The sequence below is a fragment of the Exophiala xenobiotica genome, assembly GCF_000835505.1.
Source record: "Exophiala xenobiotica strain CBS 118157 unplaced genomic scaffold supercont1.2, whole genome shotgun sequence".
NCBI classification, from domain to species: Eukaryota; Fungi; Ascomycota; class Eurotiomycetes; order Chaetothyriales; family Herpotrichiellaceae; genus Exophiala; species Exophiala xenobiotica.
The window spans coordinates 2,344,223-2,368,564 of record NW_013562493.1 but is presented as its reverse complement, the minus strand read 5'-3'; the positions used below and the strand labels follow the sequence as shown (position 1 = coordinate 2,368,564).

The window sequence follows — 24,342 nt, the reverse complement described above, 5'->3', positions numbered from 1 at the left end:
GTACGACGGCTATTTGAAGGGTAAGCTGTTGATGCCATCACTAGTTATGTTCTGTCCTTACATTGCGAGGATTGATAGCCCAGAGTGGATAAGAGTGGATAAGGCTTGAAGAACCAAGTCCACATTGGATCGTTGAGAACATCCACACCATCACTCCCCGGGTTCAACATTTCCGTCACCGCAACAAAGGTTGCTTGCTCGAGGATTGTCAACTGTGCATCATTGCAGTTCTCTTTGGCCAATGACCAGTCGATTCCCTTGAACATATCTTGATCACGGTGGCCTCGAGTCACTGCTGCACTGCGGTTTCGAATCGGCATGGGGACACAGAGCGGGACGGTCCAGAACAGGACGAGGGTAAGGAGCAGCATGGTTGTTGCAGATAGGAACTCTCGGGACAGGGAATGTCTGTAACAAGCACTGGATCTGAAAGTGGACCGGGTTTGGTGAGGACGAAAAGGTTGGTGGTGAGAGGTCGACAGTTTTTAATACTCTGGAAAACCGAGGAAGTGAATAAGTCACTTGAAGACGTCCAGGCAGTGTGTGAGCTGGACTGAGAGTGAGGTGGCTGTAAATTGAAGTCAAGGCAGAGCAAGGTGACCTAATTGGTGAAGTCCGTGCAATGAAGGGATAGTATCAGCCTTTCGTCCTGGGGTTGGGAATGTAGTCTCTGATACCTTCACTTGGTACAGTACGGGCAGTGAGCACTGAGCACTTACCATACACGGGAGTGATCACGTCCTGGGCTGATGATCATTAACTTAAGCGCGCTTCGCTCCCATCATCGACGACTTCATGTACGTGATAGGTGCCAGCGTGGCTTCCGACCGAACGCCTACAATGTAAAGGCGTTTTTAAGTGGCAATCCGCATATCATGCTTTTCAAGTGTACTGGAGCAAAACAGAAGAGAAATGGTCTTGTATTCAGTACCTTTGTCATGTTGAGGGGAGTCCGGATGCAACATATGCCCTGAATTCACCGTTCCCTTGTTCACATTGTCAATTTATTCGGTTGGAATCTCGCAAGGGGGTGTGGCCGGGCGATGCCAGGCTGCATAGGAGAAGCAGACTGCACCCATGGCGGTTATGAAAGCCGGCTGCGCAACCCCCTGAATTTTGCCTTGCAAGTGTGGTGCAACAGTTGTGAGTTCGTGTGAGAGTTGTTCAGCAGATGAGGGTGGCATGTTACCGGTGATCACGACTCGGGAGATATTCGAGCCAGGACCGCAAACATCCTCTCTGACGTGCTCCTGAAAGGTGTCGACAAAGGCGCGCCGAAAGCCTGCGAGATCCGTCCAACAACCATTTTCATCAATCTGTCGGTTCAGTCAGTCGCCGATACCTCCCCCCATTTGGCTGGTGATACTCACATTCGCGCCAGTCACACGTTTGCCTCCGATCCGGAAGGGCCATGCCTCACCAGGATCTCCCTCGTCGACCAATATTTGGATCACCCCTGGATAGATGGCAACTGTGATGACATACCAAAAATGATCTTTCGATCGCTCCAAACCCCTTCCATTGTATTTCAGCAGCCATGCTGGGCCTGGGAGTGAGGTGATTTGCCGATTCGCAAGGAGATATGAGAAAGGGTGAGGGATTGGTCGTAAGTTCGAGAGGTATGAGGGCAGATTTAAAGGACCGTGTGGATGGTGTTGGATCTGTTTGAAGCTGTGGAATGAGAGGTGGAGCGAATGACGGGAATGTGAAGCGGGAGTAAGTCACGATTGCCTGATCTTGTGAAGTGTCTAGAAGCAGCGATAACCAAGTATCAAGTGACAGCACCGTTTGTCACTTGCTGATGGGATGCTAATTCACCGAGGATGGTGAGAGGGCAGGAGTGAGGCAGTCTTGCGCTACCTTCACCAAGAACATTTGTCGTTGTGTCACGCGTGATTACTTCACCTTCACTGTCAAGAGGATTCGGGAGAACTTCTCTTCGCAATGCATCTAAATCCTCGAGTGTTTCTGCATGTCGAGAATGTCCGTGAGCATGATATTGAGCCATTGTCACACAAAGACGAGAAGGCAGAAGGCAGAAGGAAGGAGGAAAGCAAGGGAAGAGACGCGTTTGATGGCCATAAGAAAAGCTCAGCACGTGAGATAATTGCGCGACGAGGCTGAGATTCACAGCCTCGTGAGTAGCCAGTGCGATACCTCCGATCATCTCACCCCGACATCGGGAGTACCATAAATTCACGCATTCCGGAGTTATCATACGTATACTTAAGATGCTTGAGCCGCAGTATTCGTGCTGACGAGTCTGCGGCTGATAGCAAGCATGAACTGTATGTTTAGAATCGTAGCCAGGCCGACCGCCAAAAGCTCCATCAACCCTCTGGCTCATACCAGCAACTTGAATCGAGAGCTCTCGGCAAGATCAGTAGTCCTTGCCAGAACCATCCACTCCACATTAGCCGCCATGCAGACCCAAGACTGGAATGCAGCACAATATCTCAAGTTCGAACGGCAACGCACGCGGCCAGCGACGGACTTGCTGGCCCAAATACCCCTGACCTCCCCCAAGCGCATCATCGACCTCGGCTGTGGTCCTGGTAACTCGACCGCTGTGCTCGCCAAACAGTTCCCAGAAGCCCACATCACCGGCATCGACTCTTCGCAGGACATGATTGCAAAGGCCAGAAAGTCTCTTCCTGATACTGATTTTCAACTGGCTGACCTGAGCACATTCCGGGACACCGAGTCCGCGGACCTGCTCTTCTCAAACGCCGTATACCAATGGATCCCATCCGACGATCGTATCCCGATCTTCACTAAGCTCATAAGCACGCAAAAGCCAGGCGGAGTGTTCGCGTTCCAAGTCCCGGACAACTTCAACGAGCCTTCACATGTTGCAATGCGTGCGCTGGCCGAAGAGGGTCCCTGGTCTAAGACGCTAAAAGCCCTGGAAACCCCTCCTACACGCAGGCCGTTCCAGTCACCCCAGGAGCTGTACAACGCCTTGAAGCCGCTGTGCTCGGGCGTGGATATCTGGCATACGCACTATTACCATATCCTGGACGATCATCAGGCTATCGTCGAATGGGTCAAAGGCACTGGGTTGCGGCCATATATTGATCCGCTCCAACAGGGTGAAAAAAAGGGTTTCCTGAAGGCATATCTGAAGAAGATTGAAGAATTATATCCTCCATTGCTTGATGGCAAGGTGTGTCTGAAATATCCCAGGTTGTTTGTGGTCGCCGTTCGGGCTTAAAACCTGTTGCGGTCTTTTTTCCTGCCTTGTTCATAGCCAGCCTCGAAATATCAGTCACAAGACACACCGCCTACATTTTCACACGTACTGCACCACATCCACAATGAACGGTCTTCACTCACTCGCCCGCCCTGCCAGCCAATCAGACTGTACCATTTCTTCCATTTTGTCCTGTTATATATTTGAGAGGTCGATTTGTGGTCAACATTCCTTACTGTCAAGGACAAACTGAGATCGCTCAGCTGGCGTGCCGGTAACGAGTGTGGTTCGAACCCCGGTTCGGACACCATTCCGACCGTAATGTCGTTAAACTAATGCTCATACCTTCTCGTGTCCCCCTGTGTTGAACCTTGTTGCTCCGAGGGGCGATGATACCAAGGGGCACGAGTCGTAACGTAGAACTAACCATCGGAGCACTTACTAGGTCGGCCGAACAACACTCAACAACCACACCAACCGAATCGAAAAAACCACCTATCGTCGACCAGGGAGTTTTGGCTCCCCTCCACGGTCTAGAGAACCCGTTCCCTAGACCCTGGTGGGAAGAGTTTTTGCCATTTTTGGTTTCTGAATCCTGTTCTGCCTCGACTCGATACCTGTATGCGATCTTTTTGCCGACTACATCTAGGTAGCTGAGTGTCTGAGAAGGATATCGCCAAGCCGAGCCCAAAGAATCATACAGACAGGGAATTGTGAACACAGCATCCTCCGTGATATCCGGCAGTTGTCACCAACTACAGCCGTACGCCGTTGACGTGATCACGGATGGCCAGTTCGACGTCAAACTCCGAACTTCTGAAAGTGTCCATCCAGTCTCCAATGACCGGCTGTCTCAAAAGCCAATCCGAAGTAGGCCGTCCTGCGCTACCCGGCGAAGCAATATCACCGCCAAACGCTTCAACAAGCGGCTCCTTCATCGCACCGTCCTCATCCGTGGTCCAATGAGCCTGACAGACCACTTCGAAATCTCCCAAGACAGGGTCAACCCGATCGGGCGACGGTCCAAGGACATACAGTCTGTAGTTGCGTCCATCCTTCTCGGTGAACAGCAATGGAACAGCGCGCGATCGTGGCGGACCAAGCCGGTCCAGCATACTCGAATGTAGAGCTGCAGTATTATTCGAGACCGGCTCAAATCCTCGGAGCACCGTCAGCGCCGTTGCAAATGCGGGACCATTGAACAATCCCTCGCGACCGATCAGTCGAAGACGTTCAGTGATGAAGTCCCTCCACAGATTGCAAGGGCAGCATAGTCCGCAGAGAAATAGCATAGCAGAGAACCCAATGTCAACAGCTTCGCCGAAGACCCAATGGTCCTGGTCGCGACCTCGGCCGATAGCCCCTTTCTCCGCGTAATCCGACAGGTGCAAGACTTCACTGACATGAAAGTACGTGGCAAGCTCATAGGCTTCATCGTTCCCACTTATACGAGCCAGAGCCCACATCAGTCTCGCCATGCAAAAGTGATACAGCGCTGCAGTCAAGGCTGATTGATATGTGTGTTGTTGTTTCCGTTGCTGCGGCATGACGAGGAGTCCGTCAACATCCCGCCGACTCAAGCCTGAGGGATATTTTTGAGCCACCGAATTTAGCGACGAGTCGTTGTACCTGTCCTTCCAGTCTTCGACTTCCTCGAGGAACGTTTTGATCCTTTCCATGGGGATCGACCCGAGATCCTTCACGAACGGACTCCACACCAGATCTGCGACGTACTCTTCGGCCGAGAAGACGTCAAGGAGCTGATGCATGTACTCGGCCATGAGAGATCCATCCTTGTCCTTTCCTAGAGCCCGGGTGCGTCGTCTCTCGTCCGGGTGAAGTCTGCAAGAATTCTCCGCCCCGAACAAGGTGATCGGAAGAGGAAGTACGACCCGACAGACGAAGCTCAGGTGCCGCAGCGCCGATCCGATCGGTAGCAGGGAGTCTGATTCCTCTTTTTCGAGATCCGACCAGAGGAGGAAGAAGTACTTTGCGAGATGATAATGACGAACGGCAGCTGGGATATTGCCATTGAAGCACTGGTTCCAGGTCAGTCAGCTGGGTTATAAAAATTTGCAGTAAGGTTGTTAGCGGAGTAGCATTACCTCGAAATAAGCCAGCAACAGTAGGACTGCAATGACGAGATCTGAGGACGGTGGCTCGGACTTCAGTTGTCTCGATAGGCCCTGGATAGCCATGGTGTACGTCTGCAATGCTGTCACCTTTGTGTCCGCGCCCCTGGTCTTCGCGTTCTCTTCCGAGCCAGCCAGAAGTAAGGACGCTCGATGCAATGACCCGAGTGCCGTGATCGTGTCGTAGATGTACTCCGACTCCCAGGCTTCCTGGCAAAGGGTGTCGCGCCAGAAGCGGAGATAGCATGCTGGGAACAAGACGTGGACCGTCCGGAAGAGATATTGATGGTACGCCAATACGTCGCGCGCCCTCGCGTGCGGCCGCTGTGCTGGTGTAGGGTTGTTCGGCAGCGCTACCAGAGGCCGCCCTTCGCATTCAAAGTGAGGCGCCAGTAAAACTCCAGACCGCACCACCGCCGGGGCCACGCTGTCCGAGGGTGTCAGAGGGGATTCCCCCCGTTGTCGATGCCGGACATCGATATATCGCATCCGCTCGTATCCCGCGCAGTGGATATTCGAAGCCTCACATCGCTCACATGTCGGCTTACGCTCGTCACATTTGACACGTCTCTGGCGACATGTCAAGCATCCTGTTTTTCTCCTTTTCCGAAAGCTTGACATTGTGGTTCGTGGGCTCCACTGCGAGCCTTCCCCGATGCGCGTTCAGTGCCGGAAGCGATGGATGCAGCAAAGGCCGAAAGATTGATCCAAAGATACTCGCGATGCCTACATGCTGCGGAAAGATTGCAGACGGAAGCGGGATGTTGCTGACTAAACTTGAGCCAGCGCAAGAATTGTGAATCAATATGCTGACTAATCTGGTTGGTGTGCTAATCCGGTTGGAATACCTTTCAAGATGAAGAGTAACCTCGGTTTGTCAATGTCATGGGGATTGGAGTCTATCTAGTCCTCGTCTGCTTCGCTATTACTAGTTTTTCTAAAAGCCTAGGGCAAAATGCCGGCCTTGGTTCCCAGGGCGGAAAGCCTGAACAAGGACAATGGAAAATGCACTCTCAGCAGTCTCGTCAATAATCATCCCCTGTCGACCCATAAAGATGGGACCCTGTCTCTAGAACTTCGATCACATCGCCAACCTCCACATATAGCTGAGCCCCTCGATCGACAGCTTCCGTGAAGCCCGAGTCCTCGGGGACGCAATGCATACCCAGATAACCGAGTGCAGCCGGGTTACCAATCTCCACCATACGGTATTTCACCAATGTCGCGCTGGGCTGTGGCTTGCCCTTTTTCCTATCCGGAGCTGGGATGTCTTCTTCGAAAACGCCTTTGTCCGGAATGACGCTGGGCATCGTGCACCGTGACGTTCGGCACACCACTGAGAGGGTGGGTGCCGCGTTTGCACGTAGTCCGGAGCTTACAGCATTCGGCAGGATTCTGTACCGCTTCCACTTCTCTTCTGAAAATGCGGGGGCTCCTGTGCAATATATGTTTGCACGGAAGCGCATCGCGCTCAGAGGCTGGTTCTCCGGCGGAAGAAGCTGGGATATCGCATGCACTGAAGGCAAATTTATGATGTGGACGGGCTGTTGATCAGTGTACCCATGGACTGCATGCGTGCCGATATATTTGAGTGGTGCCAGATTCCTGGTCGTGCGGACAAGCGTATCGGGAGTACACCTCATGAGAGTAAGATTTTGACGCTCGGGGATCTTGAGGAACCTCTTCAGTTTGGGCAGTGCTGCTGCAACAGCAGGAAGCTGCCCGAGATCCAGTCCCGTTGCCTGGCGGCTGTGGATGGTGAAATGCTTCAGCTCTGGCGTCATTGGGGCGATATCAGCCAGTGTTGAAAGCAAGGGGACGATGAAGCGGACTGCTGGTTTGGCTGATAACGTCCACGTCTCAAACATGGATTCCAAGCGCTTCGTGAGGTCAGGAGTTTCGGGATCCGGAAAGCTCACAATGAGACGTCCACCCGCCTGGGCAAGCTGGTCGCTTTGGCCACTGTCTGGTGGAGGGAGCCATAGCTCCTGCTTGATCAAGGCCATTTGTGGCTTGGTACGCTGGCTGATAAACTGCCATTCGCCGTTGTTTACCTCGACGGCAAGAGCGAAGCATCTGTCATATGCAAAGCCGGTCTTGGTAAGGAGTGCACGCTCCAACTCGATAGGTGCGCAAGACTTTATCGGGTAGATATAAAGTGCTTTGACCAGGATGGCTTCGCTCCTTGAGTCTTCCTCGGCCTTATCGTATCTGGCATCGTACTGGTCTGCAAGATGGCTAGAGTTGAGGAGGCCCAGTCGTAGTAAGTGCTTAGGCTGTCTGCGGGTTAGGTAAATGGTTCGTGCTAGGCGTGTGGCGCCTAGGACTAGGCTCATGAGAACGGTAAGTCTTAAAACGCCTTGAATGACCGCGCCGAATTCCAGTCCATGCAGCGCTTGAGTCAACATCGCTGCACACTGCCTCCGGGAGGAATTGTACAGGTGATGAAGAACAGGCCATGAAAAAGTCGGAGTGTCACGAACGGGATCAGGCCTTGGATACTGTTGCAGGTCATACTTGGATAGGTGAAGATGAGAAGAGGGAAAGATTATTCTGCACTTATCGCACGCCCTAGTGATGACTTGTCGATGATCGTCACTCTTCCATCCGAGCAGCAATAACCAACACCGAAGCTTGCGGTCTACAGTGACAAGATTCCCCCTGCATGCATGACTCAGTGCGAACCACTTTAGCCGTCTAATAACGGGGTTCTAGGGATAATATCGGTACGTCGCTACGTACACGCATTGTGCTCGAGGCTAGGGCCTAGCACAAGAATCATTCCAGACTTTTCAAGACATGGGTACCAGAAGAAGCAACCCCCGTATACCCGCTGAATGACTCCTTCAAGTTCTCTGCCAACAAGATAGGCAGTTCGTCTTCCCGGAACGATTGCAAAACTCCTTTCTCCCTCGGCTTCCAACCCATCTTCCGAAGTCTCTCGGCGCGGCTTCTGGAGTTCGCTCCTACCGTAGTCGGACTGTACGGTCCAAAGAGATCAGAGTACAACTCAGGCGGAACTGGCCTGGGTTCTGGATCTTGAATTTTGCCTGCCTTGTACAATTGCTTGCCGATCTCAGCTGCCGCTTCTCCCCAGGCCATTTCCTGGCCACTCTCGCAAAAGAAGTAAGGGTTCTTGAGCACCTCCTCCGGGCTGCTCTCCTCCATCCAATGCAAGATGATCATATATGCCCTCACCAAATCTTGAACATGGATGGTACATCGGATGGACAGACCCTTGCCGATGACCGGTGCCCAACCGTGCTTCAATGCAAATCTGGTCATGGTAGGAAGCTGGATCGAAAGTCTCTTGATCCGTTTGCCAACACCATACACCAACGGTGGAAGAATGATGATGATCTTGGCTTTCGTTCCGAGGTCCTTGCGCGCGGCAAGAATGGCCAAGTCGATCTCGCGATGTGGTGCGGAATCCGGCACGGCATCGACCTCCTCTGGTCGTTCGTCCGAGTATATCTTGTCCGACTTGTACATGCCCTTCGAGTTGTCCACCAGCTCGCTGGTTCCGCTGGTATGGATGCATATTGTCTCCAGGCCTTTGTTGGCACGTTCACGGATGCCGTCAAGGACTGCCTCGACGGACGGAAGGTGATCAGCCGTCGCGGCGTGGATGACAATAGGACTACCCGCGGTATGTTTCTGGATGATATCTTTGTCGTCTAAGTTGCCCATGATCACTTTTGCTCCGATTTCCTTGACCTGTGCGGCGTGCTCTTCTCGGCGAACCATGGTCGTAACGTCGTAGCCATCTTCGACAAGAAGTTCGAGCAGGTCGGCACCTATCAGACCCGGCCCGATGAGGAATACCTTCTTCTCGGCTGACATGATTTGAGCGACACCAGAAAGCTGATTCTGTCACACGAGAGATCAATCAAGTCCCCAGCAAGGCACGAGAGGAAAGAGATTCACTTCCTCAACCTTCGTCGAACGGCCAGTATTATGTTCTTCTGGGAAAGCCATCACTCGGCTTCGATTTCCCCGCATTCCGGGCTATGCAATGCCCGGCAACACCGGTTAATCCGGTACAATAGCTACTGTATCGACCACAGCCGAAAAGTGCGGAGAGTATGTGGCCGTTGAAGGGTATACAATAGATGTAGATGTCGAGTATGGTCGTCCATATGGGAAGCGGGCAAGTAGTATGCTGGCATGGGATGGAAATCTTTTGACAATGTACAATGTCCATGATCTGCCCCTGCATCCTCACGGGCGTACCAGGGCCTTACCCCCACAGTATCACCCCATCATGGCCCTGATCTTTCCGTCACCAGCCTTGTCGCCTTGATTACCTATCATGCTCGTTAGAAGTTAGCCGACCTCGCTAACAGTTGTCTCAAACCTCATAATGAATTATTCAAGTCCTTGTTTCTTCCATACTGGATCATTTTTTTCAGATAATTACAAGGTCTGGGTGTTTGGAAATATTAATCAATAAATCCCTGAGACCCTGAGACGTGCTCCTCGGGCTGATTATCTCGGGCGAGCGTTCATGAAGCGCCTGTTCGGGAACGCTTTCACGGCGTACAAAGGATGTTGAGGTCCTGAGGTCTCTCCAAGCCCTCCCAAGCTCTCACCAGGTCGATGACCTCATGTACGAGTGCAAAGCCTGTATTCTTGGGATTTTCCGGCTGAGACGGGAGTGTCTGGCTGCGGGGTTAAACAACAATCGAGTTGATCAGCTCCCAACTCGGGAGACAGGCCAAGATCTAGAATAATGCACTACACTCCACGATGGGTGCACGACACTCTTGGAAACCTCAGGATCGAGTGGCTTGACGTACGGAAGGCCTTGGTCCGCCCGCCAACACTGGACATGTCAGTACACGCCCAGGATGGTCCTCGCCGAGTCATTGGCCGTTACGCGTCAATGACAACCGAATGTATCAACGGCCAAGGAGTGTCACTCCATCCAGCCCCATTTATCCCTCCTTGACACACAGCTCAGTCTGCAGGGAGAAGCAGAAATCGCAAATAATATACGGGATGTCGGCATGGGCTTTTGGCAAACCCCTGGTTTCTGTGCTGTCAAGGTGAAAGTGTATTGCAGACACATCGTCATGGATCTTGGAGCTTGCCACCTACTATAAGATGCACCACGTCGCTCGGTTCCAAGCATTACCACCGTCAGGCTGTGTGTACTTCCTTCCATTACCTTGACCGCTATCCTCAGTCACCGTCGGTTGATCAACCGGGCAAATCGAAACCATCTCCCAATATGCGTTTTAGCAGCCTCCTCACGGCCAGCATGGCCTCTGTGGTGGCAGGTCAAGGCCTCACCCAGACGCTGATGGATCAGCCTTCTTTGTCCAACTTGACGACCTATCTGAACCTTTTCCCCACCCTCCTCAATGAGTTGAGCTCCATGTCCAACATTACACTACTGGCTCCCAGCAACATGGCTTTCGAGACTGCACTCAATTCATCCACCGGTGCGGCATTCACAGCCAACAATACTGATGTGATCTCTGCGTTGTTCTCATATCATGTCCTCAACGGCTCATACACAAACTTCAGTACAATGCCCGAGTTTGTCCACACGGCTCTCATGCCTGGTATGTACGCCAACGTCACGGGTGGTCAAGCTGTCGAGGCTCTTGCCAGCTCCAACATGTCCAACGCAACAACGACCTTCTACTCGGGTCTTCTGCAAAATTCGACCGTGGCCACCAATGGTACCTTCAACTTCACCGGAGGTGTTGTCCATGTGGTTGACCACTTCCTGGTCATGCCAGAAAACCTCACCAACACTGCTGTCCAACTCAACCTACGTTCTGCAGTGGGCGCACTCACCGTTGCCGGCCTAGCTGATGCGGTCGATACCATGATGGACGCGACCTTCTTCGTTCCAGATAACGCGGCCTTCCAGGCAATCGGGTCGGCACTTGCGACGTCTACGCCCCAAGAGCTAGCCCGCATCTTGCAGTATCATGTCGTGAACGGCACTGTGGGATACAGCAGCATGTTAACCAACGGAAGCACACTCACTACGATGGATGGAATCCCAGTCACGATTACTATCCAAGACAGCGAGATCTTTGTCAATAGTGCTCGAGTTGTCACCCAGGACGTCCTTGTTGCCAACGGAGTGATGCATGTGATCGACGGCGTTCTCAACCCTGGCAATCGCACTGCATCAGCGCAACCTACGGCATCGACACAAGCACCTGCCTTCAGTGGTGCGAGCTCTGCATCCGACACTCCATTCACAAGTGGCGTGGCTTCTGCCACGACTTCGGTGAACACTGAAGGACCTACAAGTGCCGCTTCCGCCGCTGCAACTGGTGGCTCCTCTGGTAGCTCAAGTTCCAGCTCCGGAGGTGCTATGCCATTGAAGACAGGTGCTGTGGGAGCCGCGGCATTGTTTGGTGGTGCTGCTGCGATCATGAACCTGTAAGGACTGTGAGTGGCAGATGGCAACAGGCGGATTAGCTATACGCACTCGCTGCTCGGTTGTCAGAACAACAAGGTGGTTCAACACGATTATGATATTGCAGATTATATAGCGTGTGTATTTTACTTCTGACATGGGTCGAAAATGAATTAAAAGCATGGAAACCTTCTTCTCATCCTCCAAGCCACAGATTAATGGCATATTTCCTTGGCCTATTTTTGACACTCAAATCACGACTAGTCATGCCACTGGAGCTTGATGCCGTAGTTCCGCTGAGAGATTTGGGTGTACTGTGTACGAGTAGGTCTCTCCGGGACTAGATGCTGCTTTCCTTATGACATCGCACGTTTTACGGGCTCATGTTGCGCCACAGGGTCCCCAGGCTGCGGCTGTCCATGACATCGCTAGCATACATTTCCCTGCCGGGGCGAACAATTACCATAGTACCTCGTAGCTAGAAATGCGATGCCAACGCATACACGGAACCACATGGGTATTTGGACATGGCGATCCTGCTTTTGATGCAACCAATCTGCGAGTCTTGTCCAAGGAATGTAGCCACAGTGAGTGGGTTAAGCATTAGCCCACCTGGCCAGGGAGCCTTGGCCGACGTAGCCAACTGTCACAGCCTTGTATGTGCCCTTGTAAATCTTCGGATGCTACGGGGTAAGTCAGTGAGAATGATGCCGATCATATCTCGATCGTGGCTGGTGCTGCCTCACTTCTCAAGCATTTCCTGGATGATGCTGCACATTTCCTGAACATGTTTTCCAACATCGGGCGGGATCCTCGCCCATGACATCAGAAGAAGAATATCTTCGCTCAAGTATACATATTATCAATCGAATGCGTTCGCTCGTGCCTTGCCAACAAGACAAACACCATACTATACCATTAAATTCAAATCATCCTATTTTCTGAGCGTTCAAACAACAATGGCTGACAGTAGGTCTTTGAGATTGCCCAAAAAAACCACTGACACGAGCCTTAGACCTTCGCGATCAAACAGCACAGCGACAGAACCCGACATTCATCCAACGTGTCAGCGAGGAGGAGGCTGTGCTAGGCGACAAGGCAGTCGGCGGAACGGACAACGATGCAGATCACGTCCCGAACGTTGAGCGCGGCCTGAAAGCGTAAGTCCAGCTGCAATATTACTTCCCATGACTTCCTCCTGACACACTTAACAGGGCCATCAACAACCCAAACACCTCGCAAAAGGCGAAGGAGCATGCTCAAAACAAGCTCGACGCGGTTGAATGAATGGGAACGGAAGGATACTAAGAGTGGCTCATCATGGCACCGCATCCGATGTAGGGCTGTCATCATGTCAGGACATACAATCCATTCCCATGAAAATCATATCATATCATTCAATCACCATACGATGAGGGTACTTTTCCTACAACAAGCACATCCTCCTGGTCATGTCATGGAGATGATTATCGGTTATGCCCAGGATGTTGTCCCACCAACAGGGGGCGATAGTCGATACCTAACATACATAGTACGTAGCTCCGTATTACTTGTCTGCGGCATATTGACTAGCTTTCCCCGGATCGTTCGCCATGAGCATACTCCACGAGAGATCCAGAGCATCCAATACCTAGGCGCAACGCAAGCAAGGACGCCATGGCCCCATCCCGTAGCCCAGAGCATCCATACCAAGATTCCCGAATCCGAGATAAGCGAGATACCTTCATACTTCTTGGTCACGGCGGTAGCCCGTAGCCCATGTACTGATGCCGCATACAGCTGATGTGAATCATTCGGGCTAATCACTAATAGCAGAGATTGCTGCGCCAAACAGAAACGTTTGACACAGTTCAAAGCATATGTGCTTGTGCAGACCAACCGCCCACAATGTTGACGGTTTTCGCCGCCTTCCAAAAATCGCCCTTCGCACTGAGCAAAAAAGCACATACTAGACCATGTGCTGCCAGATACTATACTTACTAGTACTGGTATCCATGCCCTTTCCAGGACACTAGAGTAAAGGCCCGTTCCCGGCTCTGCAACGGAGTCCTGGAGATAAGGTGAAGATAAGTGGTGGAGCAAGATTTTGTAGGTTGAGATTCTGAGTGGTCTCGTCGAATTACTGTCCGGAGGCTCCGGCCCGGTAGCGACACCGGTCATCACCGTTGACCGCCAAATCGTCTGAAATGGGCTTTACCTGGCCTGGGCCGGTCCAGGCCCGAAAGACTATATACATAGACATACATGTCGAATTCGTCCATAAGCAAAATTCTCGAGTCGAAAGCACAACCAACCACCGATCTCACTGCGAAACCTTAGAGCGAAATTATAAGTACTTCTAGCGAGAGTATTTACTGGGGGCCACAACCATTCGCAGAACAATGTCGACGACACTTGAAGACATGTTCAACGCAGCCGACATTGCGACACCAGGGTACTATGGGCCCTCCGAAACGGCCTTGCTTCTCCTGGACTTTCATACCATGTTTGTCAAACAGGCTGGCGGAGAGAAAGCCCCTGCGGCTCTCGAGGTCGCGGCAAATCTCAGGACTTGGGCGCAAACGCAGGGCATCCAGGTCATCCATGCCTTGATCGACATCAACATGACACCATTTCCGACCTGCAAGAACTCCGAAAGGTTCACAAGTATCGGCGCAGCGATGAAATCAACCGGCACCGATGTAGAGCCTCACGAGCTGCTATCAAAGAGTGGTAGCGGTGTGGACGACGTCACGTTCACAAGGAGGCCAGGCTATGTCTCGGCGCTTAAGTCGCCGGGTTTGGACGATTTCTTGCAGAAAAAGGGTATCAAGTCGCTCGTCCTCACTGGGTTGAGCACGTCCGGGTGTGTGGCGAGGACCACGTTTGCGGCCACCGACGCGGAGTACGTTGTTACCGTCATCTCGGATGGCTGCGCCGAACGGGATGAGGATGTGCATGATATGATGGTGCAGAGGCTCTTCAACAGTCGCGCCTACGTTGCCACGGCTGCAGACTTCCAGAAAGGTTTTACAAAGGCCAGGAGTGAGATGTGAAATAGTACTAGTGTTTCAAGTTGTACCGTATTTAGATGGCTGCCGAACACCACGCCGTCAAACCCACTGCAAGCAAGGGCCGCACCGCTGCCGTCGATGATTCTGCTGGGGGGCTTTCGCTTATCGCAGGGACTGCCACCGTGAAGAACATGGCCAAGGCCAACAATCAATCCAAGCATCAATGAACAAGGACTCTTCGGCGTGGCAGGTAGGCGGACAGCAGTCATACAGCTGCGACGGATTTTAGGAGGCTTTCTTCAACAAGGGAGCGAAATGCAACTTACATCTTAAGCGCTTACCAACTGCCACACCTCGAATTCGACAGCCTGTGTTCCATCTCCTGGAATGTACCAATGGGCCGTCGCCAGGAAAACACTCTGTTCAAGCCACTTGAGCCTCTCGCTGCTTGCCTCAAATATTGGGGAGGCAGCCCAATAGTGATCTTGACTCTTTGTCGTCTTTGCTTCTGGATGCCAATGTAGTGCCTTCTCAGTGGCTTCGTCCATCCGGATCTTGCCCTCGTGGCGCATATAAATGATCTCCCCCTTGTCGGTCTTGATCTGTACTCGCACATCGAGAGAGCCAGTGTTTGACGATGTGTCGAGCAACAGCCAATCTGCTCCACCGACAATCCTTCCCTCGATTGGGCCATTAGGACAGCTGGGGGTGGATGCCAGGGTTCCGTCTGTCAATGTAGCTACAAAGCGATGAGGTCCACTTGCACCCTTTTGCGGACCCAGGGTGTACGTAGTGTCTTGAGTAAGAAAAGCACGAACAGTGAAGACGTGAGTCAGCTTTGGTCCCATAATGCTGAATACAGAGTGAAGGTCAGTGTGAATGAGAAGTCCAGAGTGTTTGAGGATTGCAGGTCGGCAAAATACGACGTCAAGGTATAAAAAGTAGCGGCCATCCCGATCACACCTATTCCCTGCCTTGATCCTCTCGTAATACCACGGGTCCAGCTTAGAGAATTTCACGAGCTGGATCCAAATTGCAAGACTCTGGTTGGTAGAGCGCAGGACGCATGACCGTATCATCATGGGTTCTAGAGATCCTAATCCGGTTGTATCTCCTTTCGGGTTCTGAAGCCTCGTATTCTAGCCGCGAAATTTGGGACAGAATTTCGTCGTACTTGCTCTTTGGACACATACCAATTTCAAGTTAAGTGCACCCTCGAAAAGAAATCCCTTTACTTGAAAGCTCTTGTGGGTGGGGTTCCAACCTTCACCACGATCGAGCACACAGGCAATGTTATATTGCTCAAGCCGGCTTTGGGATAGCTTAACATCAGCAAAGGACTTTCGATCGTCTTACCGTGCCTCCGACGCTCATATCGGATCCTGCACAAGCGTTTTCACCTTGTCTGGGCGAGAATCACGCCACCCCTGCAAAAAGCCCAAAGTTTTTCAATTTTGGAAAGCTGTGAGTGAACTCTTGGGGCCATGGCGCCCAGGTTTATGGCGCAAAAGTGATCAGTCGCTGAACATGGTACTCTCACCCTTCTGTGGTCTCCTGGACGCGGGGAGGAGGAGTATTACTGGAACGTCGAGTCACGGAATAGGTGCCAAGGGAAGTGCTCCCCAACTTGTACGAGCCTCTTGGGGCTAAATGCTCGCCATCTTGACGCCATCTTGACGCCAATCTATTAGGCTCATCAAGGCTCAATCGCTTAAACGCGGGGAAGCCTTAGCCACAAAGTCCAACGCTGCCTCGGTCTTCACTGCGGGGTTGTGAATGTAAAGCCGAGTTCGAAATAGGCGAGGTGATGCCAGACGACGAACGAGCGCTTGTTTATCTCTGCGCTGGGATCCAAACCTGGGAAAAGCACTCGACCAGCACGAGGGTAGCCTCACCTCCACTGCCCTAATTTCTCGAAGAAACAGCGAAAGAGCAGAAGTGATGTTGACGATTCAGTTCAACCTCGCGGCCGGGAGCCGTTGCCTTACAAGTTTCGATCACGTCCGCCTACCCTTGGAGATTTTACGTGGTTACCATCTTGCATGGTCGATATTAGTAGCAACTTTCTCTCTAATGTATTCAGGGAATGCGCGCACACTATTAATTTGTACAGTGGTTGGCGTCATCATGCGCGATGGAAGCATTCAGACATCATGAGGTATGCCTAAACTTCCGACCCCTCAGCGTAAGTTGTGCCGATCTGGGGAGTCTACCTAAATCCAGTAATAGTAGCTCAGCTTGGTATCGTTAGTTTATTTAAGCTAGGTACTTAGTCTTAATCTTACTCTCCTAAATCGACATAAGCTCTACTCTAAGGCTAGGCTTAGTGCCTACAATTCAAGCCTGCTATAGTATTCCTTACCGTACTTCAGGTGACACAGGAGGACATTCACCAACATGTTGCGTAGCACAAGTCCGTCTTCCGACACTACAGAGAAAATGAAGATTCGCCATCTGCTACAGGGCCGAGAGGAAGCATCAACAGCACCTCCGACCTCTGCCTTCTTCACCAATATGGATTCTACCCCTGCGCATCCGCCTCATGAAACTGGTTGCTGGAACTCTCGTTCTTTTCAACTGCTCGAGACCCACGCTGAAGATTTTCCGACGCCAGAATCGCTTCATACGTCTTCTCCGGAAGAGCTGTGTCGAGTCCCCTCGGTGCCACAACCCCCAGACGATGAAGAACTCACGGAACTATGCAATTTCTTCCTGGGAAATTTGCTGAAATTCATTCCGATCATCCGCACCGAGGATATTGGATCATATGGAGACATGGCCAGGGAAGGTCAACGCCTACTCGCACACAGTATGGCCTATGTTGCCGCAGGCTTCGTACCTGGCTGCAAGCCTATTCGGGCGAGACTCGCCCCATTCATCTTCGCATACTTGGAACAATGTGCGTTAGAGGGAAACGAAGAGTCAAGATGGACTGCCCTCCAAGCAGTTGCTGTCCTGTACAATTGGACGACGCCAAACTTCCACGTGGACTTCTCTGACCGGGTGGTCCAAAATCCGCCTCTTACCCACAATGCCTTGAGGGCAATATGGGACAAGCTCGTCCTTACAACTACGCCTCTGGAAGTATCTGAAGACGTCGCCAGGCTTCTAGAGCAGTATCCTATGGAGTGTACTATCCGCAAGCATCGGCGGGTCTGGTGGTATCTTTGTTGCCTATGGATGCATGCGACTATCCATTATCGCACTTGGTTGATCGATCCAGGAAACGTATTCAAGGCTGACCCGGGTATCTACACTTGTAAATACATCTTCCGCGACTATCTTACCGATCATGTCATTGGTCCGATCGTTGCACAAGTCGAGCTGTGCTGCATTAGGGAACGATTCTTGGACGCTGGCCACAGGATTGACAGCTCCCAACAGCCACTGACCATGCTCAAAGAGATGAATGATGCTGTGGATAGTTGGCATCGAGAATGGTCACGCCAATGGACGAACTCCGGATCGTATGAGCCTCTTGAGGTTTACTACCACTTCACACGCTTCTGCATCAGTGTACAGGCTTCCAGACTCTATCAATCTTGCTCCACTTCTGAGATTTCGCCCAGTGCCGGACTGAGCTTGATCGAGACTTCTGTTGAGAGAGTATGTGATTTGTGCTCTGTTTTTACGAATCTGAACCCCCTTTCCAGCTACAGCCTCTGTTTTGTACCGGAAGACGTCTTCGCCCTGGTCATTTGTGGATGCGAATATGTCCTTGGCGTGCAGACGACATTGCACAATCTTAAGCTTCTCAATACCCATCAACTGGTATCCCTTCGCGCCATAGCAGAGCTCATGCTCGCTGTTGCCACCTATGACAAGGAATGGGCAGCTTCACAGGGGGCCACGCTTCTGAGGCGACTCAGCACGAGACTTTCAGGTCAGCGTGATAACCAGCCGTCGGACGCCTCTCCAGCACCTTTAATTACATCCAGCTGAGACAGCGTGGAACCTAGCAACTACTGTAGATTCGATGTTCTACTTTGACGGAATTGGAAAATCTGGAAGGGCGGTCATGGAGCAAGGCACCCAGTCTTGGTCACCAAACGGTCTATAGCATTCGCAGAGATTGCAATGATAGCCAGCACACGTAGCATCTTGAATTTGTGTGGCCTCTACACCATTCATGACACCAACAATATGACCAGACCTGGACAAGTCCATGTGTGCGCTCAGACACTTCGCGCCGGGGAGAGCGAGACAAGAAACCCTCTTACCCTGCGCAGGCATACTCTGGAGACGTCATGGCTGTGCGCAGCTGTCTCGCCGTGAGCCATGTACTCACCCCGCAATACCCAACACAAGCTAGCTACAATTCACAATTCCACATCTCCACAGTGGATATTGGAAAAGAAGACGGCTCGACACTTGGGTAACCCCAAGCAATCCTCATCATAATGTCAAAATGCCGTTAAGCTTCCAGCGAAGCAAAATGACAGGTGATCCTGCACCAAGGCTGCACATCACAGAAGCGATGCCTGCCACGAATGCACACTGAGGCGAATATTCGATCATCGAGACGCCCCCCACCTACCTGTAAGGGAAAGTGTCACTGCGTGATTGCGAATGGCTTCGTACAAAACTGCGGAAAGCATGGATCACTACCAACTCGGGCGCTCAATCCCTGCCGCACCCAAGAAAAACTTGACGTACTGAACTTTCCTAACCAGGAACATCAGCCTTGGCAAGATGTGGTCACTGGTTAGGAGGTTGATCCACGAGGAATCAATGTGCTAGCCGAGAGGCTCAAACATTAGCGAACGAGATGGTGGTATGGAGAAGCTAGTTGTTAGCGCACGGATGCTGTAGCCTCCCAGGCGATTGACGTGAGATACTAGACGAGGGTACTCCCTAGACCATCTGACAATACCTAGGTACTGTGTATTTTTGGCTCGATACCAATACTCGCCCAATACAAAGAAGGCTGTCATGCGATTTTCAGCGGAACAGCGTGGACACCTTGGCTATGCCTACCCTTGTCCCCCACGTTGGAAAGCTTTATTGGTTGAAGCGTTTGTGGATCGTCACAAGCCACAGAACGTTCAACCAGCCGCTGTATGCCGCTTTTGGTCTGTACCAGAAAATGCTGGACGGAACTCGGCAAAGGACTGGGCTCGGCATATCTCTGCAACGCCCCAATTTTGTCTTAGCACGTTCCAAAGTACTTGACCTTGATCACTTTCCGACGAAACGTGAAAGCATAGTATTGTGTCAATCCACTGCTGTTCTAAGGATAGAACTGGGGACGATGAATCTGGATGTAATTCCATGCGGTTGGACGCTTTTGGCTTGTGTTGGGTGTACCATTTACTGAACTAGGTCTGAGCATGGAGGACCTCTTCGTCTGAACACGTTCAGTCCAGATTAGGTAGATCCACCAAACTACGTTTCCGGGCGTAAGTTCTAGACCACGAGCTGAAGTGGAGTGCATTGAGTTGTAGTTGCGAAAGGCCGGTAAATAACGCTGCCTGAACTTCTAACAAGATATTTCGAAATTATATCGTGTGAGGAACAAGCATCCCGATAGTAAGCCACGCTGTAGCCAGTTGTCAAGTATACACACGAAGAAATGAAGCTCCGTTGTGTGATCACCTGCCTCATCCTCTTAACACTTGAACAACAGACACAAGCAAAAGTAGCACCCCTCAAGATTCTTGGAGGCAGGGATGTTCTCGCCAATCTACAACCAATTCAGACAACACCTCGAGCCCCTATGTTCGGGCCTGCACAGGATCAAGTGAAACACTCTCTTGTGCCTCGAAAATGGAAAAACCCACCGTCACCTACAGCAAAGAAATGTGGCCCTGGTGTGGGATACTGTGATCCAGGGTATTGGTGAGAACTGTCCAAACAGTTGTTGACGATACGTATGCTGACAGAGTTTGTAAAGCTGCTCGATAGGTGGTAACTGGTCAGTCTTGGGTCGAGGTTGAGAACGGCAGAATACTGATCGAGGCTACAGTGGGAAGGGTTATCACTATTGTTCGGGGCCAGCTTGCCAGCTTGGTTACAGCGACGGTTGTGATGCGAACCAAAAGCCCCTTGGGACCGAGACCATGCACATCGAGCGCCCCTTGGTTGGCAACGTCTCTTATGGAGGCGTTGGTATATCCCAGTGCGTTTCCAGCGATCATATCGCATTGACCTTCGACGACGGTCCTTACAACTTCACCTGGCATCTTTTAGACGTCCTTGCCAGTTACAATGCAAAGGCGACCTTTTTCATCACCGGAAACAACCTCGGAAAAGGCCAGATGGACGTCGAGGAAACGGGCTATCCAGCCCTGATTCGCCGAATGCATGCTGATGGCCATCAGATAGCGAGTCATACCTGGACACACCAAAATCTGACCGAGATGAGCGAGGAACACATGATCAACCAGATGCATTACAACGAGATGGCATTCAGGAACATCCTCGGTTTCTTTCCGACGTATATGCGCCCACCGTACTCTGAATGCAATTCCACCTGCCAGGCCATTATGAAGAAGATGGGATACCACATCACTCTCTATACACTCGTCACGCATGGTTCGTCTGCTCTGGTAGCTCCTGCTATGATCCCTTGCTCTCATACTCGAACATGCACTTACATTTTTGCTCCGAGCCAGACTATCTGTACGATGATCCTACGTTGATTCAAACGGCAAAAGACAGTTTCGTCGAACAGATGGAGCTGGCGAAGAACTTATCCATCAACACAGTTGCGATCAACCACGACATCCTCTACCAGACATCCTACAACCTAACCAATTATATGCTTGACTATATGAAATTTCTGAACTACGGCACATCTGTGACGGTTGGAGAATGTTTGGGTGATCCGCCCGAAAACTGGTATCGAACTGCTGGAGGAGCTCCTCCAGCGGCTGCTCTGGTAAGTCCAGAAATAACCTGTGATGGTGTTCAGTGTACTGAACACGTATACATTAGAAATCCCTCAAAAGCACATCTCTGGCTGTGTCAACTCATCCTTCGCTCTACTCTCTATCTTCCGCATTGTTGGTGCTATATGGACTGAAGCTGCTGTTATAAAACGCGACGGAGCAGTGAAGACAGTGACGGTGGATTTAGTGTGTTATCACTTTGCATAATATAATGTGTCTTGTCTCATCACCAAGTCAAAGCGCTTGTCTAGAGAGCCATTACTTGAAACTCTTTCCAACATTTCACCCAGAGAGCCACGAGGCCGCACGGTACGTTCTAGTGTCAATGCTCAATGCCCCTCTCGGAGCGTCCGTGGCCAGATTCCGGGGGGGAACAAGCCGATCGGCAGCAGCAGATGCTGAGCCGACCAAAGTGTTGGTACCAACACATTTCGAGCCCCGTAGATGGAGTCCTGGTATTGGCTCGATTGCCACGTGGATACATCCATCTATTGGTAGTCCCCCCTGCGTAGCTGAAAGAGGAGGAGGTAGCACTCTTGTTCTATCGGCATTAGACCTTTCTCTGGGCCCAGACAATGGCTCACGCTCTTGGCGAAGAAGCCACCTCAGCTCGTCATCCTCGTGGCTGGTACGATCTTTCTTCTGGGGCCATGATCGGTGGCGTTCGAGCTCACTGAGGCTCTTTCCCCCGCAACCAGGGTCACCCACAGGGTAGCAGTGACCCACCGACCCACCGATCCACTCCTCCATCCCATCTCCAGGTTCTTTGGTCCATGCGATCATCCACGTACTCGCCTGTTATTCCCCCTCGTATTCATCATCCTCCCATCCCGATCGGCCGTTATTCCTCCTTCCCTGCCCGTTCCTGCGTTTTCGTGTCTTGTTCGTGCTCGGTGCTTCCTCCCTGCAAACAGTTTACGTTCAGTTTTCAGGTAATAATTCCGCTGTGACTGAGACACACCTGCTGGCGTTCGCTTGTTGTGTCTTGGCTTTCCTCGTACCAAATTCTTGACTACTAGCTTCATTTCACGCCACATGTACCTTCGTCCCGGTAATTTATTCATCCTTGCTATTTTTTCTGGATGACATGTACTCAAGATATGCTTGCAAGCGAATGCTTCTGACTGTCTCTAAACAGGTACCCGGTGGCTGAGACATACAGCTGAGCTGTGGATGCGCATTTCCATCTTTTCCGCCTCCAAAGCGCAGCCATCAAGCAGCTTTGCACGAGCCCAAAGCATTCTGTTGGGCCCTGAGATCATCTCAACTCATGATCAACCAACGGAAGCCCATGCCTAGAGGGTACAACTCTCACTGAGCGCTCTGACCCTTACCCAGAGGATAGAACTCTTCCTTGAGGGATCCGATCCATCCCCTCCAGGTCTGGAGCCACCCTTTTGTCCTTCACTGTTACGTTCCCTACTATCACCAGTCTTCCGCACTGGGTGCTCAGAAGCCGCCAGATGGTCCAGTCATCGAGGCTCTCCCTAGTGCTCTTGGGTTTTGGCTCAGTGCTCGACAAGCTCGCCACCCCGGTCTTTGCCAGGAGCCTGCACGACAATTCACCTGAATGTGATTGCTATGTCACCAATGGCCGTTCGTCAGCGTTCTTCCAATATCATCGCTTCTACGACTTCCGAGACGTTGGCACCGACAGCATCTACGATCATGAACCTGCTAATGTCACAAGCCCTCAGTCGAACGGCGATGAACCTGGGCAGCAAGGATACCTCAACTCTACCGCCTTCGCTAAGGACTGGAAGATCCAGAACTGGGGCCATGAGCGCGAAGGCCCGAACTATCCAGTGACTGTGCAAATGTCGCCTCAAAATGTCTTCATTCTACGCAATCCTGAGGAGTCGTCCACCTCACACCTTACACTGCGTTCCTACCGTGCCAAGCACTTTACTTCCACCGCCGAACTGGAAGGCCTACAGCGTAATCTCCTGCACGCCTCCATTCGCTTCCATGCTCGCGTCCGTGGTGCCACAGGTGTCGTCGCTGGCATGTTCACCTACCTCAACGACAGCCAGGAATCCGACATTGAGATCTTGACCCGTGACCCGCCCAATCGCATCCGGTATACCAATCAACCCTCAGTCGGTAGCGATGGGTGGGATGTCCCTGGAGCCAGCTCCGAGGTTGAACTTCCAGCCCCTATTGTCTGGACCGACTGGGTTACGCATCGTCTAGACTGGACGCCAAACATGAGCTCCTGGTATGCTGACGGTCAGTGGCTCTTGGACAAGGAGTACGGGGTCCCTCGCCTACCCAGCTATCTCGTGCTCAACCTATGGAGCAACGGTGGCGATTGGTCTGGGAACATGAGCCTTGGGTCTGCCGCGTATCTCGACATCCAGTGGATCGACATGGTCTTCAACAAGTCAGGACCAGATGATGGTTACAAACTAGATGGTAATGGCAAGAAGCTTCGACGCAACATCAACTTTCTTGGAAAGCGATCAAGCCACTGTCACCGTGTCTGTGCTGTGGATAGCGTACCAACAGCAGGGTTTCCCGTCTTGATTTCCAAGGCTGCCAGGACGATGAGAAACCCCGAATGGATACTCATGTGTATTCTGGGACTGATGCTGGCGAGTGTGTCTTTTGTTAACGTGTAAGGATCTGTCTCACAATAAACAATACTAGTTATAGCTGCGCAGCGAATGCAATGAAATCATTTACTACCGATACCTTGACAATCCTTCCGTAAATGACACTTGTAAATGTCTGACACCTCGTCTCATTG

At 51.7% G+C, this 24,342-nt stretch overlaps 11 protein-coding genes across 11 annotated transcripts; 6 read left to right on the top strand and 5 right to left on the bottom strand.

Annotated features, from left to right (window-relative positions):
- Positions 1-44: 44 nt before the first annotated feature.
- Positions 45-371, bottom strand: PV05_03080 (uncharacterized protein; the record flags this gene model as incomplete). The annotated part of the gene is made up of 1 exon (XM_013463702.1): positions 45-371. The coding sequence occupies one exon, from the start codon at positions 369-371 to the stop codon at positions 45-47; it is 327 nt and encodes a 108-aa protein (XP_013319156.1).
- A 633-nt stretch (positions 372-1,004) lies between these two features.
- PV05_03079 (uncharacterized protein) lies at positions 1,005-1,539 on the bottom strand (the record flags this gene model as incomplete). The annotated part of the gene is made up of 3 exons (XM_013463701.1): positions 1,005-1,316; positions 1,371-1,430; positions 1,486-1,539. The coding sequence occupies 3 exons, from the start codon at positions 1,537-1,539 to the stop codon at positions 1,005-1,007; spliced, it is 426 nt and encodes a 141-aa protein (XP_013319155.1).
- A 670-nt stretch (positions 1,540-2,209) lies between these two features.
- On the top strand, positions 2,210-5,604 carry PV05_03078 (uncharacterized protein). Its single transcript, XM_013463700.1, has one exon. It carries the CDS (start codon positions 2,282-2,284, stop codon positions 3,212-3,214), a length of 933 nt encoding a protein of 310 aa, XP_013319154.1. The 5' UTR covers positions 2,210-2,281; the 3' UTR covers positions 3,215-5,604.
- PV05_03077 (uncharacterized protein) lies at positions 3,117-6,047 on the bottom strand. Its single transcript, XM_013463699.1, has 2 exons — positions 5,299-6,047; positions 3,117-5,232 (listed from the first exon to the last, which is right to left on the bottom strand). The coding sequence occupies exons 1-2, from the start codon at positions 5,944-5,946 to the stop codon at positions 3,949-3,951; spliced, it is 1,932 nt and encodes a 643-aa protein (XP_013319153.1). The 5' UTR covers positions 5,947-6,047; the 3' UTR covers positions 3,117-3,948.
- Positions 6,048-6,350: 303 nt separating this feature from the next.
- Positions 6,351-7,733, bottom strand: PV05_03076 (uncharacterized protein; the record flags this gene model as incomplete). The annotated part of the gene is made up of 1 exon (XM_013463698.1): positions 6,351-7,733. One exon carries the CDS (start codon positions 7,731-7,733, stop codon positions 6,351-6,353), a length of 1,383 nt encoding a protein of 460 aa, XP_013319152.1.
- A 370-nt stretch (positions 7,734-8,103) lies between these two features.
- On the bottom strand, positions 8,104-9,168 carry PV05_03075 (uncharacterized protein; the record flags this gene model as incomplete). Its single annotated transcript, XM_013463697.1, has 1 exon — positions 8,104-9,168. The coding sequence occupies one exon, from the start codon at positions 9,166-9,168 to the stop codon at positions 8,104-8,106; it is 1,065 nt and encodes a 354-aa protein (XP_013319151.1).
- Positions 9,169-10,379: 1,211 nt separating this feature from the next.
- Positions 10,380-11,878, top strand: PV05_03074 (uncharacterized protein). The gene has a single exon (XM_013463696.1). The coding sequence runs from the start codon at positions 10,559-10,561 to the stop codon at positions 11,735-11,737; it is 1,179 nt and encodes a 392-aa protein (XP_013319150.1). The 5' UTR covers positions 10,380-10,558; the 3' UTR covers positions 11,738-11,878.
- Positions 11,879-12,669: 791 nt separating this feature from the next.
- PV05_03073 (uncharacterized protein) lies at positions 12,670-12,997 on the top strand (the record flags this gene model as incomplete). Its single annotated transcript, XM_013463695.1, has 3 exons — positions 12,670-12,679; positions 12,726-12,870; positions 12,925-12,997. 3 exons carry the CDS (start codon positions 12,670-12,672, stop codon positions 12,995-12,997), a joined length of 228 nt encoding a protein of 75 aa, XP_013319149.1.
- A 996-nt stretch (positions 12,998-13,993) lies between these two features.
- Positions 13,994-14,745, top strand: PV05_03072 (uncharacterized protein; the record flags this gene model as incomplete). The annotated part of the gene is made up of 1 exon (XM_013463694.1): positions 13,994-14,745. The coding sequence occupies exon 1, from the start codon at positions 14,092-14,094 to the stop codon at positions 14,743-14,745; it is 654 nt and encodes a 217-aa protein (XP_013319148.1). The 5' UTR covers positions 13,994-14,091.
- A 2,355-nt stretch (positions 14,746-17,100) lies between these two features.
- On the top strand, positions 17,101-18,645 carry PV05_03071 (uncharacterized protein; the record flags this gene model as incomplete). Its single annotated transcript, XM_013463693.1, has 1 exon — positions 17,101-18,645. The coding sequence occupies one exon, from the start codon at positions 17,101-17,103 to the stop codon at positions 18,643-18,645; it is 1,545 nt and encodes a 514-aa protein (XP_013319147.1).
- A 1,774-nt stretch (positions 18,646-20,419) lies between these two features.
- PV05_03070 (uncharacterized protein) lies at positions 20,420-24,214 on the top strand (the record flags this gene model as incomplete). The annotated part of the gene is made up of 5 exons (XM_013463692.1): positions 20,420-20,541; positions 20,597-20,617; positions 20,669-21,237; positions 21,318-21,583; positions 23,057-24,214. The coding sequence occupies 5 exons, from the start codon at positions 20,420-20,422 to the stop codon at positions 24,212-24,214; spliced, it is 2,136 nt and encodes a 711-aa protein (XP_013319146.1).
- Positions 24,215-24,342: the final 128 nt, after the last annotated feature.